This window comes from Canis lupus, chromosome 11, assembly GCF_011100685.1.
Source record: "Canis lupus familiaris isolate Mischka breed German Shepherd chromosome 11, alternate assembly UU_Cfam_GSD_1.0, whole genome shotgun sequence".
Classification (NCBI taxonomy): Eukaryota; Metazoa; Chordata; class Mammalia; order Carnivora; family Canidae; genus Canis; species Canis lupus.
Window position 1 is genome coordinate 74,571,806 of NC_049232.1, and position 27,877 is coordinate 74,599,682.

Sequence of the window (27,877 nt, forward strand, 5' to 3'; positions counted from 1 at the left end):
ACCAGAAACACTCCTTGGTGGGAAATCAGCAGAATCTGACCTGGTGGGAAGTTCACACCGTTGGACTTTTAAATTGCTGAGCCACTGTAATTAACGGCTCAGCACCAGGCTCTGCAAATCTGTAATTTCCCTAAAAACAAGAATAGCAACTGTCGGGAAAGACCGCGTGGCAGGATCCTCCCCCGGCCATGGGCAGCCACGGGCGGTCCGCGTGGCCCCCTCCCCCCTCTTCCCCTCCCCCCCCTTCCTACTACCCACCCCCGGGGGGGCTCCTGCTCCCGCCGGGCTTCCCAGGCCTGGGCCGTCAGCATCGGGGTGAACGGGTTACACGCGAGGCAACGGAAGTGACAGAATCCGCGCGCACACAGGAGGTCCTAGGAGGCGTCTATTTCGGAAATAAAACCGGCCCCGGGGTCTTGCGCTCCGCACACTTCGCAGCCGCCGTGCCCGGTGCGGAGCGAGCGTGCGGTACCCTCTCGTGCCTTGGGGCCGGACTGGACGAGGGGCCGTGACCCCGTGGGGCCGCCTGCAGTCCCGAGGGACGCGGACCACCCCCCGGCCGGTGCGACGGGAGCGTCCCCAGCACCAGGAAAGGCCCCCAGGGCGCGTTACCGCGGCCCACACTGAGACCGCCCCTCCCCGCCGGGTGTTCCACACGCGAGTAGCAGTCGGGGAGGTCAGCCTCGGGCCCGGCCGCGGTCGCGAGCGAACACGGGGCGGGGGCGGGGGGGCGGGGACGGGACTCCTCGCAGAGGCCGCGGCCACGGCCCAGTGCGCAGACCCCTCCACAGACCCCTCCGCATAGGACAAGGAAGACGTTTCTGCGAGACCCGGGACGGGCCGCTCCTGCCACACTGTGGGCCTGAAGCGGGAGGAGCGCCCGCCGTTCAGGAAATAACACAAACCGTTTTACCTTAATCTAGATACAGGTACTTTATTTACAAATATTTAGATTAATAGCATCTTGTTACATCAAATGAAGAGTACAGCAGTCTGGATAGATCCTGTCACAAGAACAACGAAGACCCACCGTGACTAACTTTGGGAGTCGGGTATTGCACCTCAACGAGCGCCGTCCTCGGCTGTGATTGCTACCTGGCGTCCCGGTGGGGCGGCGGCCGTGAACACAGCAGCAGGTCATGGTCCCCGGGCAAGTCCCTTGTGAAGCAATAGGGTAAGAAGCAAAATGGGTCACTGTGACTCTTTAACAGAATATACCGACCTACTCCAGGAATCTCGTTTTTAAAAAAGTTAAACAAAGACAAAAATAAAGATGAGTCCACAAATTAACCAGATCCTATTTTCTGCACATTCCAGTTTTGGCTTTTATTTAACATGGACTATACAACACTCCAGTACTACCACATGTTTACAACCCAGAAAGCCGTATTTTTTATTTTACTTTAGTGTCTGTAAATAGGGATTTAAAATGTGTATTTTAAACACAGCAGCGGAGCTGAGTGAGTCCGTAGAACATACCGGGGTTTACCTCCTACTTCAGACAAGCTCAGTTCTCCACCTGAACCGTAAGCTCGATCAGGCATCAACCCAAAGATGCAAAAAACTTAGTAAACAGGTCGGCTGTCCCGCTTCCCTTGAGATACAGGATCCTTCCCGCCGCGAGCACCGAAACACCGGCAGAAGCACTTTCCCTTTTACAAAACGATTTATGCCAACAGGACATAAAACAGCCCCTCATACGAACAACGCAAGGGAGGTCTCCAGTCATTTCACTGTAGTGTTAAAAATGCACAATTTAAAATCCCTTAACAGCAGACCTGCGGTTCTGACTGTCCGGTACACAATCTCACCATTCCAAGAAGATAAAGGTATAAAAGCTTAAAATGTGCAATAAGAAACCCAGCCTTTTTTCTTTTTCTATACAGTAAGGCAAGAAATGCAGCCTGTAATGCAAAATGTTTACAAAGAGAAAAGCAGGTTAGCACATTGTCGATTGCACAAGAACAGTTAAGAAAATCAGCAGGTAAGCCACAGTGCAAGGGTGGAACAGAATCTGCTAGTGTTAATCCTCTCGCGCTAGGAGGTCTCCCCAGCACCCGTCCCCAGGCGCGGGGCCGGGAGGACTTGCGAACTGCAGTCGCGTCTATTTCCTTGTGTGAAACGGAGGGAGTAACATGGTCACATACAGGTCATACTGTACAAACTGGTATTTTATACTGTTCCAATGCCAGTAATCAATTTATTTTCTTCATTAAAATAATATACACAGAATGTATTGTTAGTTCGGTTCCTTCAAATTTTATACATATTTACTTTCTGCTAAAGAGAAAAGGATAAAATGGTGTAAAAAAAAAAGGGATAAAGCTATTAATTAAGCACAAGAGAAAAGAGAAGTGGATATTTTCCCTGCGCAAGGCTGAGACAGAAGCAAACCTCCACGAGAAAAATGCCACCCACACAACAGGAGAACGTATCCAACGGAAACAACGAAAGCAGTTATAGAACCATTCTCTATCGGGAGTCGTTTCACAGCAATAAACGTATCGGTTACAACAGACATACTCGAACAGTAAAGATGGGGAGAAAGGCTCAAGATACCCTCAACTTAAACCAGACGGTAAGACGAAGCCTTGCCAAAAAGAGGGAAGGATAAAAATCATTGAAGTCCAGCATCAGTGCTCAGTGTGAATCATGTACTGGTGACATACCTATCACGAGGACAATCAAGGGGAAAAAAAGTCTAGATTTACCATGCAGGAGAGATTTATTACTCTACTTGCCTTTGATAACCTGATTACATCTAGTTGTTTAGCAGTTTAGTATTGTGTTAAACTGTTTTTACAACAGAGTTGTTTTTTTCTTTTTTTTTTTTTTAATTAAACCCAGTAAGATGTACAGAAGACAATGAGGCAGTAAAAAGAACTGCTTCCAACAGACAGAGGTGAAAGGTCAAATGGGAGCGACGGCAAAGAGGTCACTAGCAGCCACAGCCTTCTCTCTGGGGTTGGGGTTCGCTGGTTAGCCGGCCTCCCTGTGGGGCTGAAGGTTTGTGTTGTACGCCAGACTCGGCGGCATTCAGATCCAGGCTTCCGTCCTGAATGTTCTGATAGATCTTCTTGGCAGCCTCCAGGAAAGCATCTTCTACATTCTCCCCCCTACGAGGCAAGGGACAACTTTATTCGAGAATCACAGCTTTCCACAAAAGGTAAGACATTGTACACTGACCTTTTGCTAACCTTTCGTCAACTGCCATGATGTCTTCAACTTAGCCACTGTCATCTAATAAGAGATTACCAAGGCTGAGCTAAGAGAACAACACAGGGAAATATTTTCTGTGGAGAGCATATAAACGCGGTGCTAAGAGCCGTTTCTACAAACCCCATTTGGATAACCGGATGTGTTCTAATCATTACAATGCTTTACATTAACTTATGATGACAGTGAAGACGGGCCATTTTGTAAGAATAGGAAGGGACTCCAAATAGGAACGAGGTTCCAGATTTGTATGGTTTGACGAGCCAGGCATCGACTACGCTGTTCTTATCACGTGATGCCGATACAGTCGTGCTCGGCCACGTTCCCACTTCGGGTCTCTGAGTACTAACAACAGGGATGAAGCTAAACAAAAAGGGGCTAGCTTCTCACCATGGCAAGGAATTCTTGGCTTAATAAATGAACTCTGATGGGAGTCCTGGGTTCAACAATGGACATGGAATAACGATTAGAAAACATTAATTATGCTTCTGATTTTTCTTAGACATTGTTTCCTTAAGCCACACTTTTTAATCAGAAGTATTAAATAAACAGATTTACCAAGCTGGAGTCCAGGATGCCAAACTCAACCACAGTTGTGAAAGTCAAACACTTTTGAAATGCTAACACAATTTCATTTATTAACCTGAATTGGGGGGGGGGGGGGGGGCCGGTGGCACAATCAGGGTACAATCTTTTAGGTGAAGTAGCAAAAAATACTACTTTTAAACAGGAAGCAAAGGGAAGCCTGCTTACTGTTTTTCCCACCATACACATTACACATTTACATATTATTATTCATTTTCCACATGTCTGGGTCTGGTTCTACTTTGAGAAGTTTGAATGTAACCGAAAATGATTAATTTTAGCCATACTTACGTTTTTGCACTTGCTTCAAGGAACAATAAGCCTAAAAATTAAAATTCAGACTATGATTAAGACATTTCACATAAAAAAAAAAAAAAGACATTTCACATTAATTCACAAGGGCATTTTCTTCAATAACATCTGAATAAGAATTTCCCATCACCTATCAGTACTCCTATCACAGCATTTTACAGAACATTAACGTTAGTTTGAGAGGAGGGTGGGAGGCAAGGAGGGGCCCTTATGTTTGTCATTAAATACGTGCACTACCCCCCAACACGAAGGACCGTCAAATAGACACACATTTTGTTTCCTCATTCTTGAGATTGAAGTAGTTGGCATTAAAAGTGTCAAATAATCTACAGTACCAAAATCCCACCTTTCCTTAGACATTCTAGGTGTGACCCCAAAAAAGCCATTAAAAGTCTTAAACCCACCATTTTCTTCAGCAAACTGTTTGGCTTCTTCATATGTGACATCTCTCTGTGCCTCCAAATCTGCTTTATTTCCTATGAGAATTATTACCTAATTTGTGACCAAGAGAAAGACATCTTAAAATAAAAGCAACCATTTAAAATCAACCATAAAAATTCTGAAACCCCAAAATTTTTGACAAACAAAAAAAAAAACCCCGCTCCATGGGCCTAAAAGGAAACCAAGTATCAGCAATCACCCAGCAGAGAGAGATGAGAATCATGAAGTCCATCCTATTAGGAGAGAGGTCAGCAATTATGTAGGCCATGGGTTGACAAACTCTGTAAAAGGCCAAAAGTGTGTATTTCAGGTCTGTGGGCCCAAATGGGGTCTCTGCATATCCTTTTTTTTTTTTTTAATGACTTTTTAAAAATGTAAAATCCATTCTTAGTTTGCAAGCCATCCAAAAACAATACAGCCCATAAGCAACCCCTGGTCCAGGCCAAAGGTTCTGATTTGAGTAAGATCACAGAGGGTCCGTGGACAAGCTCCAGGGGATCGGAGGATCCATGAAATTAAGCAGAGGATGCTGTAACCAAGAACAGGAGGCTCATGGTTTTCCCCCAGAGTCTCTAGGACCCTCAGAAAGTCAAACTACCAGTTCAGCTCCTCCAGGTAAGGCAAGTAGTGCTCAAATAAGACAAAGGGCCTTGTCGAAGGTCAGTGAGCAGGTGGTAGGAGGACATCAGAACCCAGGCAGAAACCCCCAACTGTGACCTTCAAATTCTGTCCTCCTCTCCACTAGCCCTCGCAGCACTAAGCTTGTAGCAACTGAAAACAAGCGTCTGTTCCGTGGGGAAGTGGTGGTGGGAGGAGGGGGTAGGGGGCACATATGCAGGGAGTTCAGATCCAAAGCAAAATATCACACACAACGACACTCACTTGGGAATCATTTATGTAAGTGAAGTTAGGCCAAAGTTAAAGGCAGCTCTGCAAAGTTTGAAGAAAAAAGTTCACAGCCTTGAAGAAACAGCTTTTTGATCTTTATGGTGATTTCAGGGGCCGGAGGGGGGGGGGAGGGATTTAGGGATAAACTGTCTCTGTCTATATATAAACTTATTTGACTCCTTTCCCTTCCAAACAGATGTGGTAATCCAGGATGGTTTCAACCAAAAGTGATTTCCACCATTAATTTTTCTCATGTTGAAACTACAGCCCCTGGGCCCACCTGTTTCCAAAAATGATGTCCAATGTCCATTGTATCTGAATGTAAAAACCCTGAGCAAGAACACCTAGTGTTCTTGCAGTGTAACGAACGTGAGCATTCCTCAATGTGGACAAGGGCCCACTGAGGAGGGGAAGAGGCTTTTACATGGAGTCTGCTAGTCTTTTAAAGAAGAAGGTAAAACAAAACAAAACAAAACAAAAAAACACTTTAAAAAGGAAATCAGTTTGTTTCTTAAATCAACACTGAAAAAGTCACAATGGCCTAGTACAGGGCCACCATAAGACAAGTACTCAAAACAAGAAATGTTTTGTATGTCAACTATACTTCATAATAAATTTAAAAAAATAACATTGAACTGCACATTTTTTTAAAGCTTTATTTGAGAGAGAGGGAGAGCACAGAGAGAGAGTGAGGGAGAAGCAGACCCCAGATGTGGGGCCTCATCCCAGGACCCCGAGCTGAAGGCTGACGCTTAACTGACTGAGCCACCCAAGCACCCCTGAACTGCACACTTTAAATGAGTAAATTATGTTAATCAGATCTCAACAAAGCTGTTCGTAAAAGGTATTTTTTTTTAAAGAAGTTTAAACATTTGCTGAATGGAAACACTGCCTCCTCTCCAAATTCCTTAAGAATTTCCAAGCGGTGATTCCCATCATTCTGAAGGCAGACATAAAAGTGGTGCGTGCGCTAACCAGACGGAGGTACAAAATATACCACCACCAACATGGGGAAGTATGTAACTTATACACAGAAACTGAAGGCTATGTTATAGGAAATATAATACTTGAGCTGGACTTGAAGAGATTTTCTTCTGTAGGGGAGCAAATTTATCCATCCCCAGATATACCTCTTTGGAATTACTGATTATTTTAAACTGACTTGTTTTTAAGAAGCAGCAGACACAAGTGAAGCTCTGGAAACCCAAAAGTTATGCTTCAAGAGACATCTACATTTACAAGAAAAATCCCCAACTGTAAGGGCATTTCCCTCTCAGTACCAGAAGAGGGGGTGGACTCCATCTCCAGAAACTTGTAACAACTGTCAATTTATTTCTTAGACAAGCCAGAAGAATCCTGAAGGGCAAGGTTCTCCCGCCCTAACAGTTTCTTCTGAAGATCTGGTAAAAGTCAAAGAGGCATAAGTGAGGCAGGAAGGATACGGATGATTTGTCGTCATATTCCTCTGAGCACCCTCTACAGTGAGTTTTGTTTCTTTTTAACAGATTTCTTGAGAGAACTATAGAATCACAGACAAGAGGACAGCTTCTGTACACCCGTTACCGAGCCTCCTAATAGCAATGTATCACAGGCTCAAACCCTGCAAACTGAGGGGTGCAATTTATGTCCTTACTCAGATCTCACCAGTTGTACACCTGTGTGTGTGTGTACAGTTCCATGCAATTTTATTTCAGGTACAGGTTTGAATCCCCACAATCAGGATACAGAACTGTTCCATCACTAGAAAGAATGCTCTGTGCTGTGCTCAGGGTACACCACTCATACCCTTCACCCCCACTTGCTAACCCCCTGGCAACAATGCTAACTCCTCTATAGTTTTGTCTTTTTGAGAATGTTTTATAAATGGAATCCTACAGTAAGTCATCTCGTAAGTATAACTTTTTCACTCAGCACAATGCCCCTGAGACCCATCTAAATTGCCGTATGTATCATTTCATTTCTTTATAAAGCTGAGGAGTGTTTTTTATATTATGAATGTATCAGACTGTTTAATCATTCACCTACTGCTGACCATCTAGGTTGTTTCCAATTTTTGGCTACCGTAAATAAAGCTGCTATGAACATTTATCTATAGTTGACCGTATACCTACCGTGGGTTTAAGGGGATAATGGGTATGAAGCCAGGATAGGTTGCAGGCACAGTCCCTGGCTTTATAAATCATGTTGGGGCACACCTGGGTGTCTGGGTCGGTTAAGTGGCTGATTCTGGATTTTTTTTTTTTTTTTCGATTCTGGATTTTGACTCAGGTCGTGATCTTAGGGGTCATGGGACTGAGCCGAAGTCAAATCCACACTCAGCAGGGAGCCTGCTTAAGGATCCTCTCTCCCTCTCCCTCTCTCCCACTCACAAGCTTTCTAAAATAAACAAACCTTTACCCCCCCCCCCCCAAAAGGGTAAATCAGGGCAGCCTGGGTGGCTCAGTGGTTTAGAGCCACCTTCAGCCCAGGGCGTGATCCTGGAGACCCGGGATCGAGTCCCACATCGGGCTCCTTGCATGGAGCCTGCTTCTCCCTCTGCCTGTGTCTCTGCCTCTGTGTGTGTGTGTGTGTGTGTGTGTCTCTCATGAATAAATAAAATCTTTAAAAAAAAAAGGGGGGGGGAGGCAAATCATGTTAACTTTTAGTACAATTTATTGCTGTTCCCTGATAAAAGCCAATCTTGCCACTGGTTACCTATTTATTCAATCAGACCTCTGCTAGATGGTGAAGTACAAAAGCTAAGTGAGCCACAGGCCTTGGTCAGTCACAGCTCAGTGACTTTCCTCACTTATTCCCGGAATGCCCCCTTTAGCATCTACTAAAATCGTGCTCACCTCCACAGTCCCAGCTCAAACACCACTTTTCCTGCAAAGCTGGTTTCTCCAGACGGCGCTGCTTATCCTGGGCACTTCCAGCTGCGCACACACACCAGTTGCTCTATTTCTAACTCCTATTTCACTCTGCTTCTCAGCACAGTTATTTGTATACACACAGCTATCTCCTTACTAGGCCATTAACATGCTGTGGGCCAAGGACCCACATTATCTTTGGATACTGAGACTCCACCATGGTAGCTGGCTTTTAAAACCTCAATATCTTCTCAGTCTGGCTAAGAAGCTAATTTTTCTTTTCATTAAAAAAAAATCTTTTAAAATTTGCAATTTGAAAATATAGCACAGTAATGGTTACTTTCCAAATCTATTTTTAATTATTTACTGAAGTATAGTTGATTTTTTTTGTTAAAAAGAAAAAAATTTTAATTAAAAGACTAATTTTTTTAAGCAGCCAGAACTCTATTTTTCACTGAAATTTTATTGAGATAATTGTAGATTCACAAGCAGCTGTCATGAAATAGAGATCTCTATACTTTGCCCAGTTTTTCTTCTAATGGTTAATGTTTTATGAAACAAATGCAGATCCCTTTTAAACTGATTATTTCAGATTTCATGGTCTCCACCTGACATAAAATCACCACCTCATTCCTAATTTTTTTTTTTTTTTTTTAACCATAAACACGGACAAAAACCGAAGATAAGATGCAAAACCTGGGGTAATTGTATTGAAAAAAAAAGTTAGCTTCTCTTCAATTACTCTAAAAATGAAATATTCTCCCATTCTCAGTACTCATATACAAAAATCCTACTAGCAATTGACTCCGTTTGGGATTAGCATAGATCTTAAAATTTTCTGTATAATAGATTTTATTCAACTTACCGTATTTGGATTGGTGAGATTCCTTGCGTCTGTCAACCAACTGCTTAAGTGGTTATACGTACTTCTTCTGCAAAAATTAAAGTTTACATTTGTGACTACTACATACAACTGCCATTTCAATTTTTTAAAAAATAAACTTCAAATAAATATGTGTAATAGTCACTTTTCATCAAAACCTGTGGAATGTAAAAACATAACTTTCTAAAAATCTAGCCAAATCTATTATTTGTTTTAAATAAATAAATCAACATCCAACAGCTTTGCTAATCACGTATCAGAAGTAAACTGTTTACATTTAAAAGCACATTCCTGAACAGACCAATAAGGAGGTGAGGAACAACAACAAAAAATTAACAGAAACAATTCTGAACTCAGAATTTCCCATCTGAAGTAAAAACTAAGATTATGTGTAAATCATTTATATTTTCAATCACAAAATGGGAGAAAAAATACCAAAATGTTTAACAAATGATATGTTCAATGGCAAACATGTTTGCATCTGTTTTCTTCAAATTAGAAACTAAGACGGTCACCTGACTACAGACCTTTCTTCCAAGAGAAAGTTAACTATGACAACAAAAACTGGCTTGAAAAAGGCACTTTATCTGACTGGAAATTCAAGCCCCCAGATATTAGAGTGAGTTTATTCTAACTTTGTACTCTTATTTACCAGCTACTAAATCATTCTGGGATTCAGACTACCGTATTTCTCCACTTTCTCCAAGCAAGAGTTTAGAAACTCACAGGCTCATTTGCAGCAGTCAAATAGGCCCAAAGAGAGCAAGCAAATCCAAATATTTTACAATCTTATAGATAGCAGAATATTAATATTTATAAGACTTCACCAAAGGGGTCAAATAAAATTTTTGAAAGTTAAAAATGTCTGATTTATATACAATCACAGAACACTAATCCATCTTACTCATTTAACAGGTGAGGAAACAGAAGCCCACAAAGACTTGAATAATTTCAGAGCCAGGCCCTGAACCCTTCACGCACATAGTGTCCTCAAAGTGTTTCAAATTTAGCATTGTGAATATACTCCATGAACTCCAGCTGCCAGTACCCATATAAAGTTGGATATTCCAAACAATCCTTTCCCAGGGGGAACCGAAAAGAAGTTGTAAGATTCTCTTTTTACTGTGCTAAACTATGTTACACACAAATCACCACCTAACTGTAAAAAAAAAAAAAAAAAAAAAAAAAAAAAAAAAGGTCAAATAAATAAAAGCAACATTTCCCCAATATTTCAAAATTTTCTAAGTAAAATCTTCTAATGGTCAAATATTTTTAAAAAGCACAAGCCGTATCACTTTACTGTTCAATATTTGTAGTACTGGCCTACCTTGCTTTTACACGATATATTTATCCTACTCTGTGCACAAAAACTTAAATAGCACAAATCCAAAAATATTTATACTGATTTTGATACGTTTTAAAATGTCAAAGCTGGCATCAAGAGTGATTTACAAACTGCCACCACTTTGGTAAACAGAAAAATCTACGCATCCTTTTAAGTATCAAGATCACATAAACTATATTATTTACATGTGTCCATAACCTCTTCTAATACTTCTAGTAATTGTTCTATTAACCTAAAATTCACCATTATGTCAAATCTATAAATACAGTGGCATCCCAATATTCATTAATTAGTGGTAATAGTGCTTAAAAAAAAAAAAAAGGTGCAAAAACATCCCTGACTTTCCAAGGATGTTAAATGACACACCAAACAACTGCTATAGCCAAACTGCCACGATAAACTATGCTGTCAATTTAGGAAGTATCCTGTAACAATTATATGTAATGCTAAAAATAAAAATATTATTAAAGCAGAACTTTCAACTTTGCAAAATGTCAAGGAATAGAGAAAAAAGCAAAAAATCAGTGTCATGGAGGCAACATCAACGTCACTATGAAATATATTAATAAAGCATGTCTAAAGCCTGAAGTACTTTTTTTCAGTAATATTTTTACTGGGATATGATAAACATACAATAAAAGCTCATCCTTTTAAAGTATACAATGTAGCTATTTTTGGTATATATCCTAAAGCTGTGCAATGATCACCAGTTTCTAATTCTAGAACATTTTTATCAACCCCAAAAGAAACTCTGTACCCATTAGCACTCACTCTTCACCCCCTGGCAATCCACTTTCTGTCTCCATGAATTGGCCTATTCTGGATACTCCATGTGAATGGAATCATACAACATGTGGCCTTTTATATCTGGCTTCTTTCACTTAGCAAAATGTTTTCAAGATTCATCCACTTTATAGCATTTATCGGTTTCTTTCCTTTTAACGGTCAAATTATATTTCATTCTACCAATACACCCGTTTGTTTATTCCTTAGTTGATAGACATTTGTGTTGTTTCCACCAGAAGTACTTCCGATGACCCAGACACAAATTTTACCAAAAGTATTTACTATGCTTAAAAGCTATGTTTAAAAGCAAACTATATACATACATCAAATCCTCACACTGTAGACCTTAAACTTCCACACTGTTACATACCAATTATATTATTAGCAAAGATAGGGGTGGGGAAGAACACAAGCACACTTGCACAAAGCAAAACAAAGTACATTTTGATACATTCTTAAGTACATACCGCCACATTTATATTTAATAATAACAGGGTTTTTAATTATGCAAAGTCTTCGGGAATGCATCCCTCATTAGTATGTCCTATAGAGACGGACAGGTTCTTTAATATTCTTCCCACAAAACTATTTACTTATCATGTTACAAGTTGCCAGGCTAGAGAGAAGAGGATTAAGGCTATTTCAGTCTGTTTTGCCCTGAGATCACCCAATTCTGAAACGCAATGAACCTCAAAAGCAGTATAATTACAATCAGCCACTATTGTTATTCTAAGTCCACATTTCCCAAGGTGTTCCTCAATAAAATAAGCTTAGGAAACACCAAACTAAACCAAGTTAAAGAATTTTTCTACTGGGCAGCCTGAGTGGCTCTGTGGTTTAGCGCCACCTTTCAGCCCAGGGCCTGATCCTGGAGACACCTGGAATGGAGTCCCACGTCCGGCTCCCGGCATGGAGCCTGCTTCTCCCTCTGCCTGTGTCTCTGCCTCTCTCTCTTTCTCTCCGTGTCTCTCATGGATAAATAAATAAAAATATTAAAAAAAAAATTTCTACTGCAGAACTTCTCAGGAAGAACTACTCAGAACTAATATGTTAATGAGTACACTGTATCGTGACTCCTGAAGAGGAAACAGTATAAAGCATTTCCCAAAAGGTAATACACTTGAAAGTCTAATTATCATTTGGTCCCACTCACCTATTCCTACCTCCCCCCCAAAAAGTAAGACAAGAGGGACTCCTGGGTGGCTCAGCGGTTGAGTATCTGCCTTCGGCTCAGGGCGTGATCCTGGAGTCCTGGGATCGAGTCCCGCATCGGGCTCCCTGCATGGACCCTGCTTCTCCCTCTGCCTGTGTCTCTGCCTCTCCTCTCTCTGTGTGTCTCTCATGAATACATAAATAAAATCTTTAGGAAAAAAAAAAAAAAAAGACAAGAGTCACACCACTATAAACTGGCACTCTGCATTAGTATGAAAGGTGATCCAATTCATTTTCTAGCTTAGCACCATTTAATGAAGTGGCACCATTTCCCCTGTGTTCTGAAGCCAAATATTTATGGTCCAGTTTTGTTACTTTGTATCAAGTGCTTTTAGTTTCCAGAAATAGCCAAGCTGAAATAAATTTAATCTTACTACATGAAGTATATAAACCATATCAATCCATTTTAGAAAAAGAATTTAAGTAAATGAATACCTTAAACACCTTTGGATGCAAGCATAAGAACTTTTTATAATCTACCAACGTTGGATTAGCAAAACTACTTAATTCCTTCCCTGACCTTATTTTGAAAAGATGTCAACTTTAACACCAGAGCCTGAATAGAGTGACTCCTCAAGGCTTGCGTGCTTTCTACTGACGTGAAAAGAGCAAAGTTTGGTATAAAATATTATTTCACCTCAAATAATTGAACTGATGCTGCTTTTCAGAATAGTATTCTTCTATTAGCTCCACCAGCACCTCCTAAAGTTTTTCTTCAGCCATATCCACTTTCAGAAAAGGAAATCAACATGTTACATGGAGTCTTACACAACAATGCAGAGAAGAAACCATAAAACCAAAATGAGCTCATTTATAATCACATAATCACAAACTAAAGAATGCCTAATTAAAAAAAAAAAAAACACAAAAAACCCCACAAAAAACACAAAAGAAAAGATTTCTTTTCTCAAGTATGAAGTTTGAAAAACTATTAATCTCTTACCTAGTGATATCATACACCATAAGCGCTCCCGCAGCTCCTCTGTAGTAGCTTCGTGTAACAGCCCTAAACCTCTCCTGCCCTGCTGTATCCCAAATCTGCAGTTTGATTTTCTGGCCACTAACTTCAATTATTCTTGTACCAAATTCAACACCAATCGTGTGAGGACAATCAGCCATAACTGTTAGAGAAAAAAGAAATAAGATCCACTGGATAATTAAATGACTTAATGCTTGTAGGCTATAAATAAACTAAAACTAGCACTGAAAAAAGCGAAAACTCAGAAATCCAAGAAATCTGACTGGATTAGAACAGGGGTCAGCAACCTTCTGTAAGGGACCAAATAATAAATATTTAAGTTTTGTAGGCCAGAGGTCTGCCACAACTACTCAACAGTGCTACTGAAGCACAAAAGCAGCCAAAGACAGTAAGTAAAATAAACATGGTTGTGTTCTAATAAAACTTTATTTTCAAAAATAGGCAGTAACTGGATTTGACCCACGTGCTATTGTTTGCTGACCCCTGGCCTAAAATAATCTGCTAATTAAAAATATTTTGGTAAGCTCTTCCTAACACCAACATTATGCTATTTAGACTTCTGACAATTATTACATATAACAAACCATTCAATAAAGACTCTAAAAAATATAAAAAAAAAATAAAAAATAAAGACTCTACAAGTTGTCAAATTTTTATCCTGGTAAATATTATCAGTATCTCAAACAAAAACACATTTAATATATACTTACAATTACATATTGGCAAGTTACATATGTCCAATCCAATAGGACAAGTTTATTAGTCCTTTCCTTATAATTCAGCCACTGAAAACCTTAAACCCACTATTCTCTGGTACAAGTATGCAGACTGCTAGAGACTTCATAAAATTTACATTAAGAAGAAAAAAAAAAAAAAGCCATAAAAATAACTTCAACTATATGGAAACAATTTCAACTATATTTAGCCTATCAGTTACAAAAAATAAGATGAGATGGTCTCTTCCCTTACCATCCAAAACAGAGTTGTACTTCAAATATTAATCAACCAGTACTGGATACAGAAAGAATTTCATTTAAATATTTTCTAATCTATTATTATTTAGTTAATAAATAAATGATACATGCAGCAAATTAATAATTTCTATAATGGAGACTTAGAAAAAAGATTATTTAAATTTAACATTACAATATACATTTTTAAAATTTTCTACCACTATAAAAAAAAAACCTAAACAACTCAAATTATATACGGTACATAAATTAATACTCTATACATACAGGTGTATTTCATTTTATATGCACCTATTTAAAAAAATTTCACTCACTAAAAACAAAACTTATATTTAAATATTTCATTCTACCAATACACCCATTTGTTTATACTGAAAATGTTACTTTTTAAAAGGTAGGAAAGTCTGTATACTAGAAAAAAAATAAATAAAAAGTAGGAAAGTGAATGTAAGTTTAATTTATATATTATTTTACCTATATATTAAACTTACATTTTTTTTCTGTAAATTGATGAAGTAAGCAAGATTTTCCTACTCCCATGTCCCCTGTTAAAAAAAGAAAAAGTTTCAAGCAGCAATTACATTTCTCAATTTTATACTCATAATTATATGCAAAGATTGCTATACCCCCTACCATATCACATCACAAATTTCTGGGACACTTGAAAAGTTTTATTTCATATATATATATATATATATATATATAAATGAGTCTGAACGATGCTATAGGTCACTTTTCAGGGTGATGTACAAATGGACTATTGCCAACCTAGCAGGGACAATTAAGTTATAAATTATGTTAGTAAATAACATATCAGCTAGGAGGTGCTTTTTAAAAAAGAAACTTTTAAGAGGAGCACTCCTTACTTTGAGCTGTTGAAAAATTTTGTATTGTTTTTTCCCTTAATCCATGCATAAAAGCAAAAGAATTCTGGGAATAACACACACAGGACAGCATATAACAAGCAAAAACAGTTAAGTTTGGGAAATCTGACTAGATCCCATCTCTTCTCATATTCCTTATATTTCTTATACGATTCCACAAAAGAAGAGCATGTGCACTATATGAAAACCACAAGAGAACAGATGTCCTCTCTGACTATACTACAGCAATTTAACCCCTGGTGAAGGAAGTATTATCGTATAGTCACATGAACTCACCATTACACCATACCATTCTAAATATGAAGAATTAACTAAAAAGATTACGTGTACTTTCAACTGAACTCTTACAACTAGACCTGGGTAAACAACAGTCTTTTAATATGAGCAGTATCTTGAAACTTACTTGAAATAACCACCGATATTATATTTTGTGTATATTACACAACTACTCTGAGTCAATGTTAGCTCTATCAATTTTTGGAATCCACAGGGCTCTGATGGCTTTCACAATATTTTTTGGAATGTTATCCGTGCTCCTAGGAAATTAGTCCCATTTCCAGGATTAACAAAGCTTTCAGAAAGACCTCAAGAACAATCTGTTTCACTTCAAAAAGTCCCCACCGTTGTACTACAGGGCCACAATGCAAGTACGTCGTTACCGCAAAAATAAATATTATTAAAGGAACTTAAATTTTGCAGTTAAAAAAACAACAACAACAACACTCACTTCTTCTGGAATGCTATGTTAACTGTTAGTATATAAGTATTTCATATAGTAACTTTCTTTGTAGAACAAGAGCATAAGTTAAATAGACTTACCAATAATAATATATTTAAAGATGTAAGAGTAGTTGTATGGTGCAGTTGCCATGGTGGCACTAAAAACAAAGAAAACTGTGTTACTTCAGAAGGATATATGCATGTTTTCCAGCTGATCACTGTTAGACTTTAAAGACATAAAACACAGCATTCTGATTATAAACAAAATGTTTATAGTTATATCAGAATTACATTTTCCAAATTGATAAAATGCAAAAATTCTCGTGGATGCACATTAATATTCTCATGTGTTATCCACAGAAATACTAAGAAACCATAATATCAGAACAATTCCATAATTTCACTTTAGGGAATATCCAGTAAAAAAAGTTACTCTGGAAAATTTCAAACAAGGAAATCTTTATAACTTTGAATTAAACATCATTATAAACAGCTCTCCCCTTTTAAGTCCCCACCCTTGTCAACTGATGAAGTGAATTACTGATGGCCAACTTGTTCAGAACTCTTTGATTTTACAACAGCGTGTTCTAAAAAGTAACCACTAACTTAAAAACACAAAATAACTTTTTTTTTACTACTTTAAATCATAGCATAGCATCCAAAAAGACCAACTATTTCCAAACCAAATTACTGCCAGAATTAGATAAAACCACATGAAACTGCTGTTCTTATACATTTTTAAAGTCAGTTATTTGCACTTTCATACGGCTCAACCCAATAAAGGATATGAAGATTAACAATGTATCAAATGCCTACTATATACTACTCTAGAAGCTAAAATAATGGCCTAAAATTTAATTTAGGATTGTAAAATTTTCAAGTGTATGTATTAGAAGATGTTTAGAAAGATCACAGCCTATCTTTGCCCTCAGATGGACTTAACCTAAATAATTCCAATTTCTTTCTACTTTTAATGACTTAAAAAAAAGAAAAAACTCCCCAGTTTATCCAAATGAATGCCTTAAATGTGTTAGACACTGTGCTAAGTGCTAGAAAAACAAGAGGTAAATTCTAATACTGGTAATAACTTCCAGTAACGTTTATTCTCAAACCAGTTCTCAGCTTAAGATAAAAATTACTCGCATGCTCACACATATATAAAGATTTGACCCCATTTTTAAAAATTTGATTTCCAATATTTTAATCTGATTTTTTCTATCATGGCCAGTTGTCACACTATACAAGCCAGACATTTGATATGATTGCAGAAATTCATTTATTAAGGCTAACAAAATTACTATATAATAAAATTTAACCTATAAAAAAGTATTATTTAAAACAAGTGAATTATTGTTAACAGGAAAGAGAAAGTTGTTAATTACAGTTAAGTATTAGACAATCACTTCACACAATATAATCTTCTCACTTAACTATAAGGATTACATTTAACAAAAGCGGATGCCCTGCTACCTATTCCTGCTTGACATGTAGCACTTTCATAATCAGTCTTCAACATCACTGAAAACTCCCTTAACCAGTTTGTTCAGGAAGGGAGTTTCTCTAGTTAGATTAACTGATTCTGAACACCATCATAATTTTTTTCTCTTTTCCCAGACACTAGGGATGCAAAACTTTTAAGAATGAACTTGGTCCTGAGGCTAAAATTGGTGTGGGTTATTCACCAGATATCCAAACCAGATCCCAAACACAAGGAAAAAAAATAATCTTTCACAATAAAAATGTTAAAGATTATTATGTTCTTCACCTGCATTCTTCCCAGAACCCTATAATTAATTTTTAACTTCTTTTTTAAGCTCCTCTTTTCCCATTCAAACTTGAGGAAAAGGAATTAGTCACCTTAAAATTAGTTTCTTTTATGCTCTTCCTCTTCTGATTTTCCCATTTCCTTTCTCTCTTCTTACCCAAAGCTGTAGCCATACACACTTTTTGCTTCCTTCCATTTTATTATGTTAAAACCAAGGCCTCTAACAATTCTAATTTCTCCTTGAAATGCTCTAAAGGTTAATCATAAAATTATAAGCCAATTCTAGTTGTATTAATTTGTGTACTTGCTAATTACCACAAAAGCATTTATTAAATATCTACAAGATGACTAATTTTAAAACATTTTAAAAAACTGCCAAGCATTAATTAGCATAAACTATTCCCAAATAAAAGACAATGATCACTTTTTCGGAGTAAATACTAGTACCCTGTCTTCACCTCAAAACACAACTTTCTGGTTCAAGTTTCTTAAAAATGAACCCTAAAGGCAAAGTTAAAAGGGAAAGCTACTCAAGTTTAATAATTTCAGTAGACAATGAAAGGCAGAAAATATCTAGCACTGTAGCCACTAACACAACAGGTCCTCCCTCTCTTATTATAAGCTAAGATACTAGCTAGGTTTAAATATACTCCCACAGCTTATTGGTAACATTCACTCAAAATTATGTATTTACATTAAAACTATATTGGAGTTGCCCCTTTTAAATATTAACCAATGCTTAATTAGTATTGTCCTAAAAAAGGATTTCTCAACATCATTTCTTGAACATGAATGAAACATACCACTGTTAAGGTGAGGAATGTACTTTTTACCCAGATTTGAAAGAGGAAAAAAGTTTTCTATTATCTAAGAATGCTTTTTGCTTTACTCAAAAGTCAAAAAAAAAAAAAAGGGGGGGGGGAGAAAGGGGGTAAAAACTGTCGGTCTAGTTCAAATCTCTGAAAACATGAGTTCATTCAACACTAAAATCTCCACTAATTAAAAAACCTTGATAATATTTCATAACTTGTGCACAGCTACTGGTGAAATTAAAATGTGTTTTCCATGTGTTAGAAAAGTATGAAAATAAAATTCATATGCAGATAAGATCTCCTTCAATGCTTCTGGTTTCCTTATGTAAAAAGTACTCCTTGCAGACAATAAGCACCATTAAATACAGATGAACAACCTGCAAACTAGTAAACAATTGTTACAGTTACCATTTATTGAGTACTTAATATACACCAGGGCAATGTGCTAAACATTTTACATGCAATCTCAATTAATCCTTACTACGGCCTTATAAAACAGTGACTATAATCCTCATTTTACAGATGAAGACTCAACAGGTAAGTAACATGTCCAGGTCACACAGCTAAGTGGTCAAGCTTATACTGAACCTAAGACTGTTTTTAACTGCAGAGAACCCCCTCTTATTCACTACACCATCTGGCCTCCTTCATAGTTAAGGGATGCACCATGAAACCCTTTGGTGGTACTTTGGGACACAGACCTTTCTCACTTGGTACTAATATAATACTTCAGTCTTAAAAAATTATATTTAGAGGATATAATCAGGATTTGTAGATATGAATGATAACACTAATTCAAGTTATATCCACTTAAAGTTTCTGAAGGTAACAACATTTGTTTAGAGTAAACCGTGTGATGATCATCAGTACTTTTCCCTTCATATAATTCTTACTTAATTCTCACAACTCTGCAGTCATTATGTCCATGCAAAAACTGAAGAAATTGAAGTTTAGAGAAATTCATTAATTTGGCCTGTGTTACAAAAATAGTAAATGGCAGAGCTGGAATCTGAACCCAGGCCTGACTCCAAAGAACATGATTTTCTCTAAGGCGGGTTATTAAAAGCATATATGTATGTGGACTGATATACATACATATGTAAACTGATAAAACCAAAACAGGGCGCCTGGGTGGCTCAGCAGTTGAGCGTCTGCCTTCGGCTCAGGGCACGATCCCGGGGTCCTGGGATGGAGTCCCATATAGGGCTCCCCACTGACAGCCTGCTTGTCCCTCTGCCTGTGTCTCTGCCTCTTTCAGTGTGTCTCATGAACAAATAAAACTTAAAAAAAAAAAAAAAAAATCAAAGAAAAATGGAAGATAATTACACGAAATATTTAGGGTCAGGCCTTACTATCACTGCATGTAAAACTTAGCACTAAACTTCTTGTCAAGACTAATGATTACTACATGCATACCAAACACTGATGATTGTGGTGTAGTCCCTTTAAATATTAACTATGCCTAATACTCCTTTAACAACGGATTTTTTGAGATTAACATTAAATCTTCAACACAAGAAACACCCTTAAGGTAAGGAATATATTTTAAAATGGGGTATGCTACTGCATCAAACTGCATGTTTTTCACTTAACAAAATCATGGATCCATTTCCAGGCCAATACACAGAGATCTACATGGTTACTAAATACACATTAAAGACAAATCATTGTTGCCCCCAAAATAAAGTCGCATGGTCTCCATATAGTTAGATACATCTCCAAGTGAAATTAAACAGATATATAAATGACTGTATTTGAAATGTGCATGCAGACGAGAAGGTTAAGGACCTTTCATACACTCTGCTTACAAGAGTCTGAATTGCCACATTTTTTTGGGAAGTAAACAATATATTTTAAAATCTTAAAGATAATCCCAATCAACTGTGACCAAGAAGTAGCCTACAGATACAAGATCTTCAATCCATAAGGTTATAGGTCCAACTGCATCTAATGCAGTACTTATACAGCAAACAAAACAAAACCCAAAACCAAAAAAACTGGAAACAATCTATACTTCTATCAACAGGGAAATGACTAAAGTATCATGAAATAACATGCTTCTAGTTTAAAAACCATTCAGAGATGGATAATAAACTTAAAAATATATCCATGATTTTTAAGTGGAAAAAAAAAAGTTGATAGAATTTTATGCAGTGGCATATCCCATTTTTAAACACACACACATACACACACTCTCCCTCAAACCTGTATACAGATAATATGGAAGGATACACACCAAATTGTGAAAAATGAGTATGTGGACTGAGAAGAAAAAGGATAGGGAGAAATTATTAACTTTATATAACTCTATTAACAGTGTAAGCATGTGCTATATTCACTGGTGATATTCTAAAGTATTCAAAGTAGATAAAGAACTATTCTAATACAAAACAAACAAGAATCAACAAAAACAAGCAGCGCCTGGGTGGCCCATTCAGTTAAGTGGTCAACTCTGGACTTTGGCCCAGGTCATCATCTCAGGAGTCGGCTTGAAGATTTTCTCTCCCTCTGCCCCAGCCCCAGCCCCAGCCCTACTCACATGCCTTCAATCTCTCTAGAATAAATATTTTCCAAAAATAAAACAACTCCCATTCATAATAGTTCCAACATTACTTACACATTTACAATAATATGGGGAAATTCATAATAATATGGGGAAAGTCAATCATATGATCGGCCTCAAAAAACACACTCCGAAAATTGACAGCATTTTTTCTTTTTTAATACCTTGGCTTTTACTGTGTTCACTCAGGCACTACGTCTGACTAATCCTCTCACAACCATTAAACGGCTATTTTATTCTACTTCTTAGGACGAACGATGCTACGATGTAATTTTTACATAACTTATTCAAGACAACACAGGACAAAAACAACCCACAAAGATTCCAGGTGATTTACATTCTGATCCTCATTATTAACATTACTAAGCTTGGTTTGGGGTTTTGCTACACGTAAGACATCTCGTTATAGACACAGAACTGGACCGAGCGCCCAAAAGCACTGTGATCCCAACACGGAAATCCTTGTTGAGCATCTGCGAAGCACAGAGTCTGCGTGAGGCTTTGACAAGGCAGGAGCGACCAAGAGGAGCGTCGCGCCCGCCTCCCGGAGACTTAGCGGCGGTCGGACTCGCTAACAGGCTGTGCCGGGGACACAGTGTAGACCGGTGCTGTGCTCGGGGAATCCGAATGCGCGGTCTCAGCAGTAACGCAACCTCGGAGAAGAGCCCACCCATTCTGACCTCCACTTTAAAAAACTCACTCTTGGCAGGACAGTCAATGTCACATCTTTGCATCAACTAATACAAGAAAAAGAGCCGGGTTTCTACTGTGCCACGAGCAGGGCAGTTCTGCCGTCATGGCCGCAGCCTAGGAAGAAAGTGCTTGGGCGCCGCAGCCGTGCTTCAAGGGCAAGAACCAGCCAGGGGCCCGCACCTACTTTACTACAAGCACTAAGAGGGCCAGAAACGGCCAAAGTTTCACTGATGAAACGTGATGTCTGAAGGGAACGGTCCTCAAAGCAACGTGGCGGGGGGGGGGGGGGCGACCCCGACACTCCCGGGACCCCCCCGCACACGCTGGAAGCTACGCCCTCAAGTTCCGAGGCGCAGCCCGTCCGCGCGCAGGCGTGTCTCGGCCGCACCAGACGTCCCGGGCTCCGGCGTCCTGCCTGGGCCGAGGCCGCTCCCGCGGAGCCCTCTCCTACCGCGGTTACGTAAAGACGCTCGCGGCGGGACGGGCCCGGGCTGGGTCGTCAGAAGCAGAGACTTGAAAGACGTCGCTTGAGCCTCAAGAATCTGGGGCCGTTCGGCTTTAGAGGAGCCTCCCGCGGCCTCCCGCGACCGCCTTCCCTCCTCTGCAAGCAACGACTGACCTTACACCCGCCCTGCAGGTGAGGCGGCGAGGCCGGAGGGCGCGGGGGCTCGCGGCGGGGGGCGCCGGGGGCGGGGACGGGGACGCGGACCTCGCAGCCCCCAGCCCGGGCCCGACCGGGCCAAGCGGAGCCGGCGCAGTCGGCAGCCAGGGCCACCGGCGACGGGCTCCCTGCTCCGCCGTCTCCCCTCCAGTCCCAGAAACGCTCAAAACCCACAACTTTTTGTCGCCTTCACGGCGGGCCGACGCCACCCAAGCTCGGCGCCGTCCGGGCCGCCCCGGCCCTCAGCAGCCGCGGCCCTCAGCCTCCCCGGCCCTCAGGGCCCTCACCGCCCCGGCCCTCCGCCGCGGCCCCGCCGACAAGGACACCGAGCCCCGCCGCGCCGGCGAGGCCTCCAGCTGCCGCCTTTGTGCCCGGGCCCACGCGGGCCGGCGCCGGGGCCGGGGCTCCACGTCCGGGCTCGCGGGGGCGGCGGCGGCCGGCCGCACACGCCCTCGCCCGCGCCCTCGCCCGCGCCCCCGCCGCCCCCGCCCCCCGGCCGGCCCGCCCGCGGCGCCCCCGCCCCCGCCCCCCGCCCCCGCGCCAGGCGGCCGCGGCCCGACGGACGCTGCGGAAGGCCCGGCTCACCTGGGGGGTTGCTGGTGGCTGGGCAGCTTTCCGGGCGGGCGGGGGGCGTCAGGACGAGGAAGCGGGCGCGGCGGGCGGCGCGGGCGGGCGGGCGGGCGGGCGGGCGGCCGGGGCCCCGGGGGCGGCGGGCTGGCCGACGAGGTGCAGGCGCGCCGGCGGCAGCGGCGGGGGCGGCGGCGACGGCTCCGCGGCTCCCTCAGGATCTCCTCGGGCAGGTCCAAGATGGCGGCGCTCCCTGCACAGGGTTTCCTGTCACCCTCGCAATGGGCCGGACCACAAAAGAAGCGGGGGGAGGAGGCTGCGCGCGCAGCCGGCGGGGCCCGGAAGACGGCGGCCGGCCCGGCCTGCTGGCCACGCCCCTTCCCCGCCGCGGCCCTCGGGACTCGCCGCGCGGCCGCCGAGACCCGCCCCGCGGGCGGCGGCGCCTGGAGGGGCGGAGGGCGGCGCTTGTGCGCAGGCGCAGCGGCCGGCGCCCGCTTCCCAGGGGCGCTCCTGCGCAGGCGCGCGCGGCACCTGCTGGGGGCGGGCCGGGCCGGGGCGGGGCGGGCCGGGCTCGGCGCTCGGTGGACCCTGCGGCTCCCGGCGCCCCGGCCCCGGCCCCGGCCCCCGCCCCCCCGCCCCCGCCTGCCGGACACGCCCGCGCCGCGCGCCCCACGCCGGGCACAGTCTGCTGCGCCCGCCCGCAGCGGGGCCCGAGGGCACGCGTCCCCGTCCCGCAGCCGCAGGAGGCTCTTGGCCCCATTGTACCGATGGCGAAACTGAGGCTCGCGTCGATCGAGCCGGGGGCCCGGGATCCAGCAGCCGGAACGTGGCGCTTCCCGTTGTGGGTCGCCTCTGCCCTCCGAGGGGCCCTGGGACGCGGGGCCCGAGCACCCCAGCACCCCGGCGCCTCCGGCCTGCCACCCTCCCGGAAGGCCCTGCGCAGCCGGCGGCGGGCGGCCCTCGGGGGACCCCAACGCCCGCCTGTGCCTGCGGAGACGGTTACGGGGATCGCCTGTTCCTGTACTTCTGTGTTCCTATTGTTAGCGTTTTACAGCTACGTTGGCGTGGAGAGGGATGTTTTAATGTCACACCGCACGACACTTTCTTTAACCTGGAAATTCATCTTTCCTTCCTGACTTTCAAAGCACTGAAGACATTTCTGCGGGTCCCCACGAAAGCATCGTGGGCCCCAGGCTCGGTGCTTCCGGTGGCTCAGGTGACGGCCCTGCCTCAGTTTACCCAAAGGAAGCTCAGGCTCTCGGCAGGAGGAGCTTTCAGAAGCTGGCTTTGCCTCGGCGACGGGACACTTCCTTGGAAAACCGTATGGCAGTTCACACATGTCTCATTTTCAGAAAGACCCGGCTGCGAATCCCTGATCTTCCACTTACTGATGACCCACGGCTGGGCACGTCCCTTGATTTCCCAGATCCGCAGTCTTTTCTGCAAAATGAGGATGATGATACCTATCACCCGTGGGTCCTTGTGAGCGTTAAATGAGGTGATATACACAAAGCGCTTGACATACGCGTTTTTAATACGTGGGAATGGCTATTAGGTGATAATCCGATATAAGGTTATGTTGAAATCCCTTCTGGCCCTGGAGGTCTATGCTTCTATTCCTGTATTCTTTATTTTTATTTTTTTAAGATTTTATTTATTTATTTATTTATTTATTTATTTATTTATTTATTCATTCATTCATTCATGAGAGACACAGAGAGAGACACAGGCAGAGGCACAGGCAGAGGGAGAAGCAGGCTCCATGCAGGGAGCCCGACGTGGGACTCCATCCCGGGTCTCCAGGATCACGCCCTGGGCTGAAGGCGGCACTGAACCGCTGGGCCACCAGAGCTGCCCTTCCTGTATTCTTTAATTCCAATAAGCATACTTTGTGCTCATGATTCAACATCTCTGAAATCAAGAAATTTGCAAAGGAAAGAAGGAAGCTGTGAACCATTTGGCATCACTTGTCCAGCTGTGAGCTTAGGTCTGGCCAGAACGTTTCACTATATCCACTTGTCCCCTTGGGTTGAAGACCTTCGTGACTAGCTAATGCTTCTTGCACACTCAGTGTGAAAGAGGAACTGACCTAAGAATCATGTATATTTTCTTATTTAATCTCTGCAACATCCCCGCACAGTCATTTTATGAATGAGAAAACTGGGTGTCACGTAAGTCAAAGACTTTGTAAAATACATAAAACTTGGCAGTGCTGGGAATTCAGGCACATGTGACTCCGGAGCCCCCATCCCCGAAGCACCGTTGTATTCTTTATCCCTTATTTCCTCTTGTAGCAGCTTAAGCGCCAATCCCTGATTGTCGCTTCAGTCTATGTGAAGACACTGCACCGGATGCAGCATCGACAAGCGTTGCCGTGAATGCAGCGTGCCTAGTCCACGCTCAGCAAGTGTTGAGGACTGTAGAAATGGTCGATGCTTGTAATAAGTCACAGAATTTTCAGAGGAGAGATTGTGTGTGACCAATTGCAACATAATTAGAACTGTCCATTGGATGCCTATCAGGGTTTCTAGTTAATTTTTTTTACAATTTTATTTATTTATTCATGAGAGACACAGAGAGAGGCAGAGGCACAGGCAGAGGGAGAAGCAGACCCCATGCAGGGAGCCCGACGCGGGACTCGATCCCGGGACCCCGGGGTCACGCCCTGGGCTGTAGGCGACGCTAAACCGCTGAGCCACCCAGGGATCCCCTAGTTAATTTTTTTTTAAGGCTTCTGCTTATGTGAAAAGAGACGTATAGACGAAATAGCGAGTGCAGCGCTGCTTGTAAAAGACTAGAGACCAACTCTCACCAAAGAGCTGTTGTAATACATTTTAACCTACCCACACCGTGGAGAGTGTGCAGCAATTAAAGACTGAAGCACACATGTGTGTCCTGATATGGAACAGCCTCTAAGAAATACTTCAAATGAAAAAAAAAAACGAGGGAGAAAAGCAAACAGTCTGCCAAGACTTGTTCAACTATGAAAGGGGCACGAATATGTATATGTGTGTAAATGCACATCGAGAGGGGTTTTTCCTGTTGTCCTGAAACTGCTGCTGAAGCCCAGCTCTGAAAACCGAAACGTCCATAAGGAGCCCACTGCCGGTGGTTGGAACTAGCTCTCTCCCAGGAGGACATTTGAGGAGCCATTGTTCGGGAAACCAGCCCTCCTGCCAACCCCTACCTCCACCCTGCTACTCCCCACCTCTTCTCCATTCCCATCCTCTCTCCCCACAGACAAACCATCACCCCTCATCAGTGGGAAAAATGGAGAGTTGAGAGGGAAGTCAGGTTTTAGGAAAGAACAATGCTCTGGAAAGAGGCTCATCCCTCCCTCTCCCTCCGTGGGGGGTGGTATCCCTTCCTAGGGGCGAGGGACGGGGGCTCCACGGGATCACCAGTGGAGCTTGGGCGTGCCTATAGGAAGCGGAGGCTGGCAGCCCCCCAGGTACCCATTTGGCCATTGGACTTACCAATATGCTCTGCCCCATTGTACCCTTGGCAAAGGAAAACACGAGAGCGAGACCACATTGCAGGGGCTTCGGATGGGGAAGGATGGAACCTGCCCCACCAACCCGCTCACACCTGGACTCCTCAGTCCCAGATTGGAGGGCAGCAACGAGGTCGTCCTCCCGGGGTGAGGCATAGATGACACGGGCTAGCAGTCAGCTGGAAGAGAAACGTATGAGGGCTCAGCCGTTCCTGGGGAGATGAGTGGGGCACTCCGGGCACTGGTGCTTTGTCGTGTCTACTCGTTCTTGTTGCATCTCAACCTATTTATATTTTCATAATTTCTTTTGTAAAAATAGATGTTTTCCTATTCTTTTTTTCCAAAGGCTAAAAATCTGAAGTTATTTTCAGATCTGTCTATTGTGTTTATTTAAACCAAATTAGTTCATCTCCTTGTTGGTCTTAAAGGCTTAATTTTATTGGTTAATTTTGCTCATTTATTTTAGGGGTTTTGTTCATAGTTATATCTCGGATAATAGGTTCCCCCCCCACACACACTTACCCTTTTTTGTCTAGTGGTTTTGGAGCTGCCACTATAAACCATAGCCAGATATTAAAATATTGGTATTCCAACTCCTGGGTAATATTGAAGATACAGCAAAACCAACACAATTTATACTCTGAATTTTATTACTGTGTATGTGTGCTACCTAATTAGAGAACCTAATGTATTTTTTTAAGATTTTTAAAATTTATTTATTCATGAGAGACACACAGAAAGAGGCAGAGACACTGGCAGAGGGAGAAGCAGGCTCCCGGTAGGGAGCCCAATGTGGGACTTGATCCCAGGATCCAGGGTCACCCCTGAGCTAGAGACAGACGGTCAACCACTGAGACCCAGAATTTAATGTATTTTTAAGTGTAGTTGGTTGCTCTCTAGTGATACATAATTCAGTTAAGTAAAAACAAGCGAATAATAAAAAAATACTACTACATCGATCAATAACAATTGATAAACTTCAAAATTTAGCAGGTTGACAGAGAAGTAAAAATCAAGTACATAAGACTCGTTAGTTTCTGGGTAGGAGAAAGGAGTAGATGCAAATTCATAATACAAAAAAAGAAAATGATGCATAAATGTAAGGATAAGTATGTGTTCTACTCAATGGTAAAAGAAATGTTGTGACCATTAAAATAGCTCCCCTTCCAACATACCCATCCACCTTATACCAGTCGCCCCAAAATATAATCCTCGGACGTCACAGCTTTATTAGGGCGTGACTTCTAGAGTC

At 42.2% G+C, this 27,877-nt stretch overlaps 1 protein-coding gene and 1 long non-coding RNA gene across 21 annotated transcripts in view; one reads left to right on the top strand and one right to left on the bottom strand.

Moving 5' to 3' along the window:
* Positions 1-907: 907 nt before the first annotated feature.
* On the bottom strand, positions 908-23,235 carry RAB14 (RAB14, member RAS oncogene family). Its single transcript, XM_038553261.1, has 8 exons — positions 23,151-23,235; positions 16,171-16,229; positions 14,959-15,012; positions 13,461-13,638; positions 9,157-9,223; positions 4,518-4,605; positions 4,093-4,123; positions 908-3,116 (listed from the first exon to the last, which is right to left on the bottom strand). The coding sequence occupies exons 2-8, from the start codon at positions 16,220-16,222 to the stop codon at positions 2,939-2,941; spliced, it is 648 nt and encodes a 215-aa protein (XP_038409189.1). The 5' UTR covers positions 16,223-16,229; positions 23,151-23,235; the 3' UTR covers positions 908-2,938.
* LOC111090000 overlaps positions 22,249-27,877 on the top strand; it is a 30,707-nt gene continuing 25,078 nt past the window's right edge. For 19 of the 20 annotated variants that reach the window (XR_005367258.1, XR_005367257.1, XR_005367261.1 and 16 more), the window contains exon 1: positions 22,249-22,541. This is a non-coding gene — a long non-coding RNA (uncharacterized LOC111090000). Of the gene's footprint in view, positions 22,542-23,823; positions 24,631-27,877 lie in introns of those variants that run through there. The other variant, XR_005367259.1, reaches the window with a different exon arrangement.

Coding starts and splice junctions, on each gene's coding strand:
- RAB14 (XM_038553261.1), bottom strand. CDS start 16,222: ATGGCAACTGCACCATACAACTACTCTTACATCTTTAAATATATTATT. Junction 13,639..14,958: donor TCAATTTACAGAAAAAAAAT/GTAAGTTTAATA, acceptor TTTCTCTAACAG/TTATGGCTGATTGTCCTCAC. Junction 3,117..4,092: donor CTTGAAGCAAGTGCAAAAAC/GTAAGTATGGCT, acceptor CTTGCCTCGTAG/GGGGGAGAATGTAGAAGATG.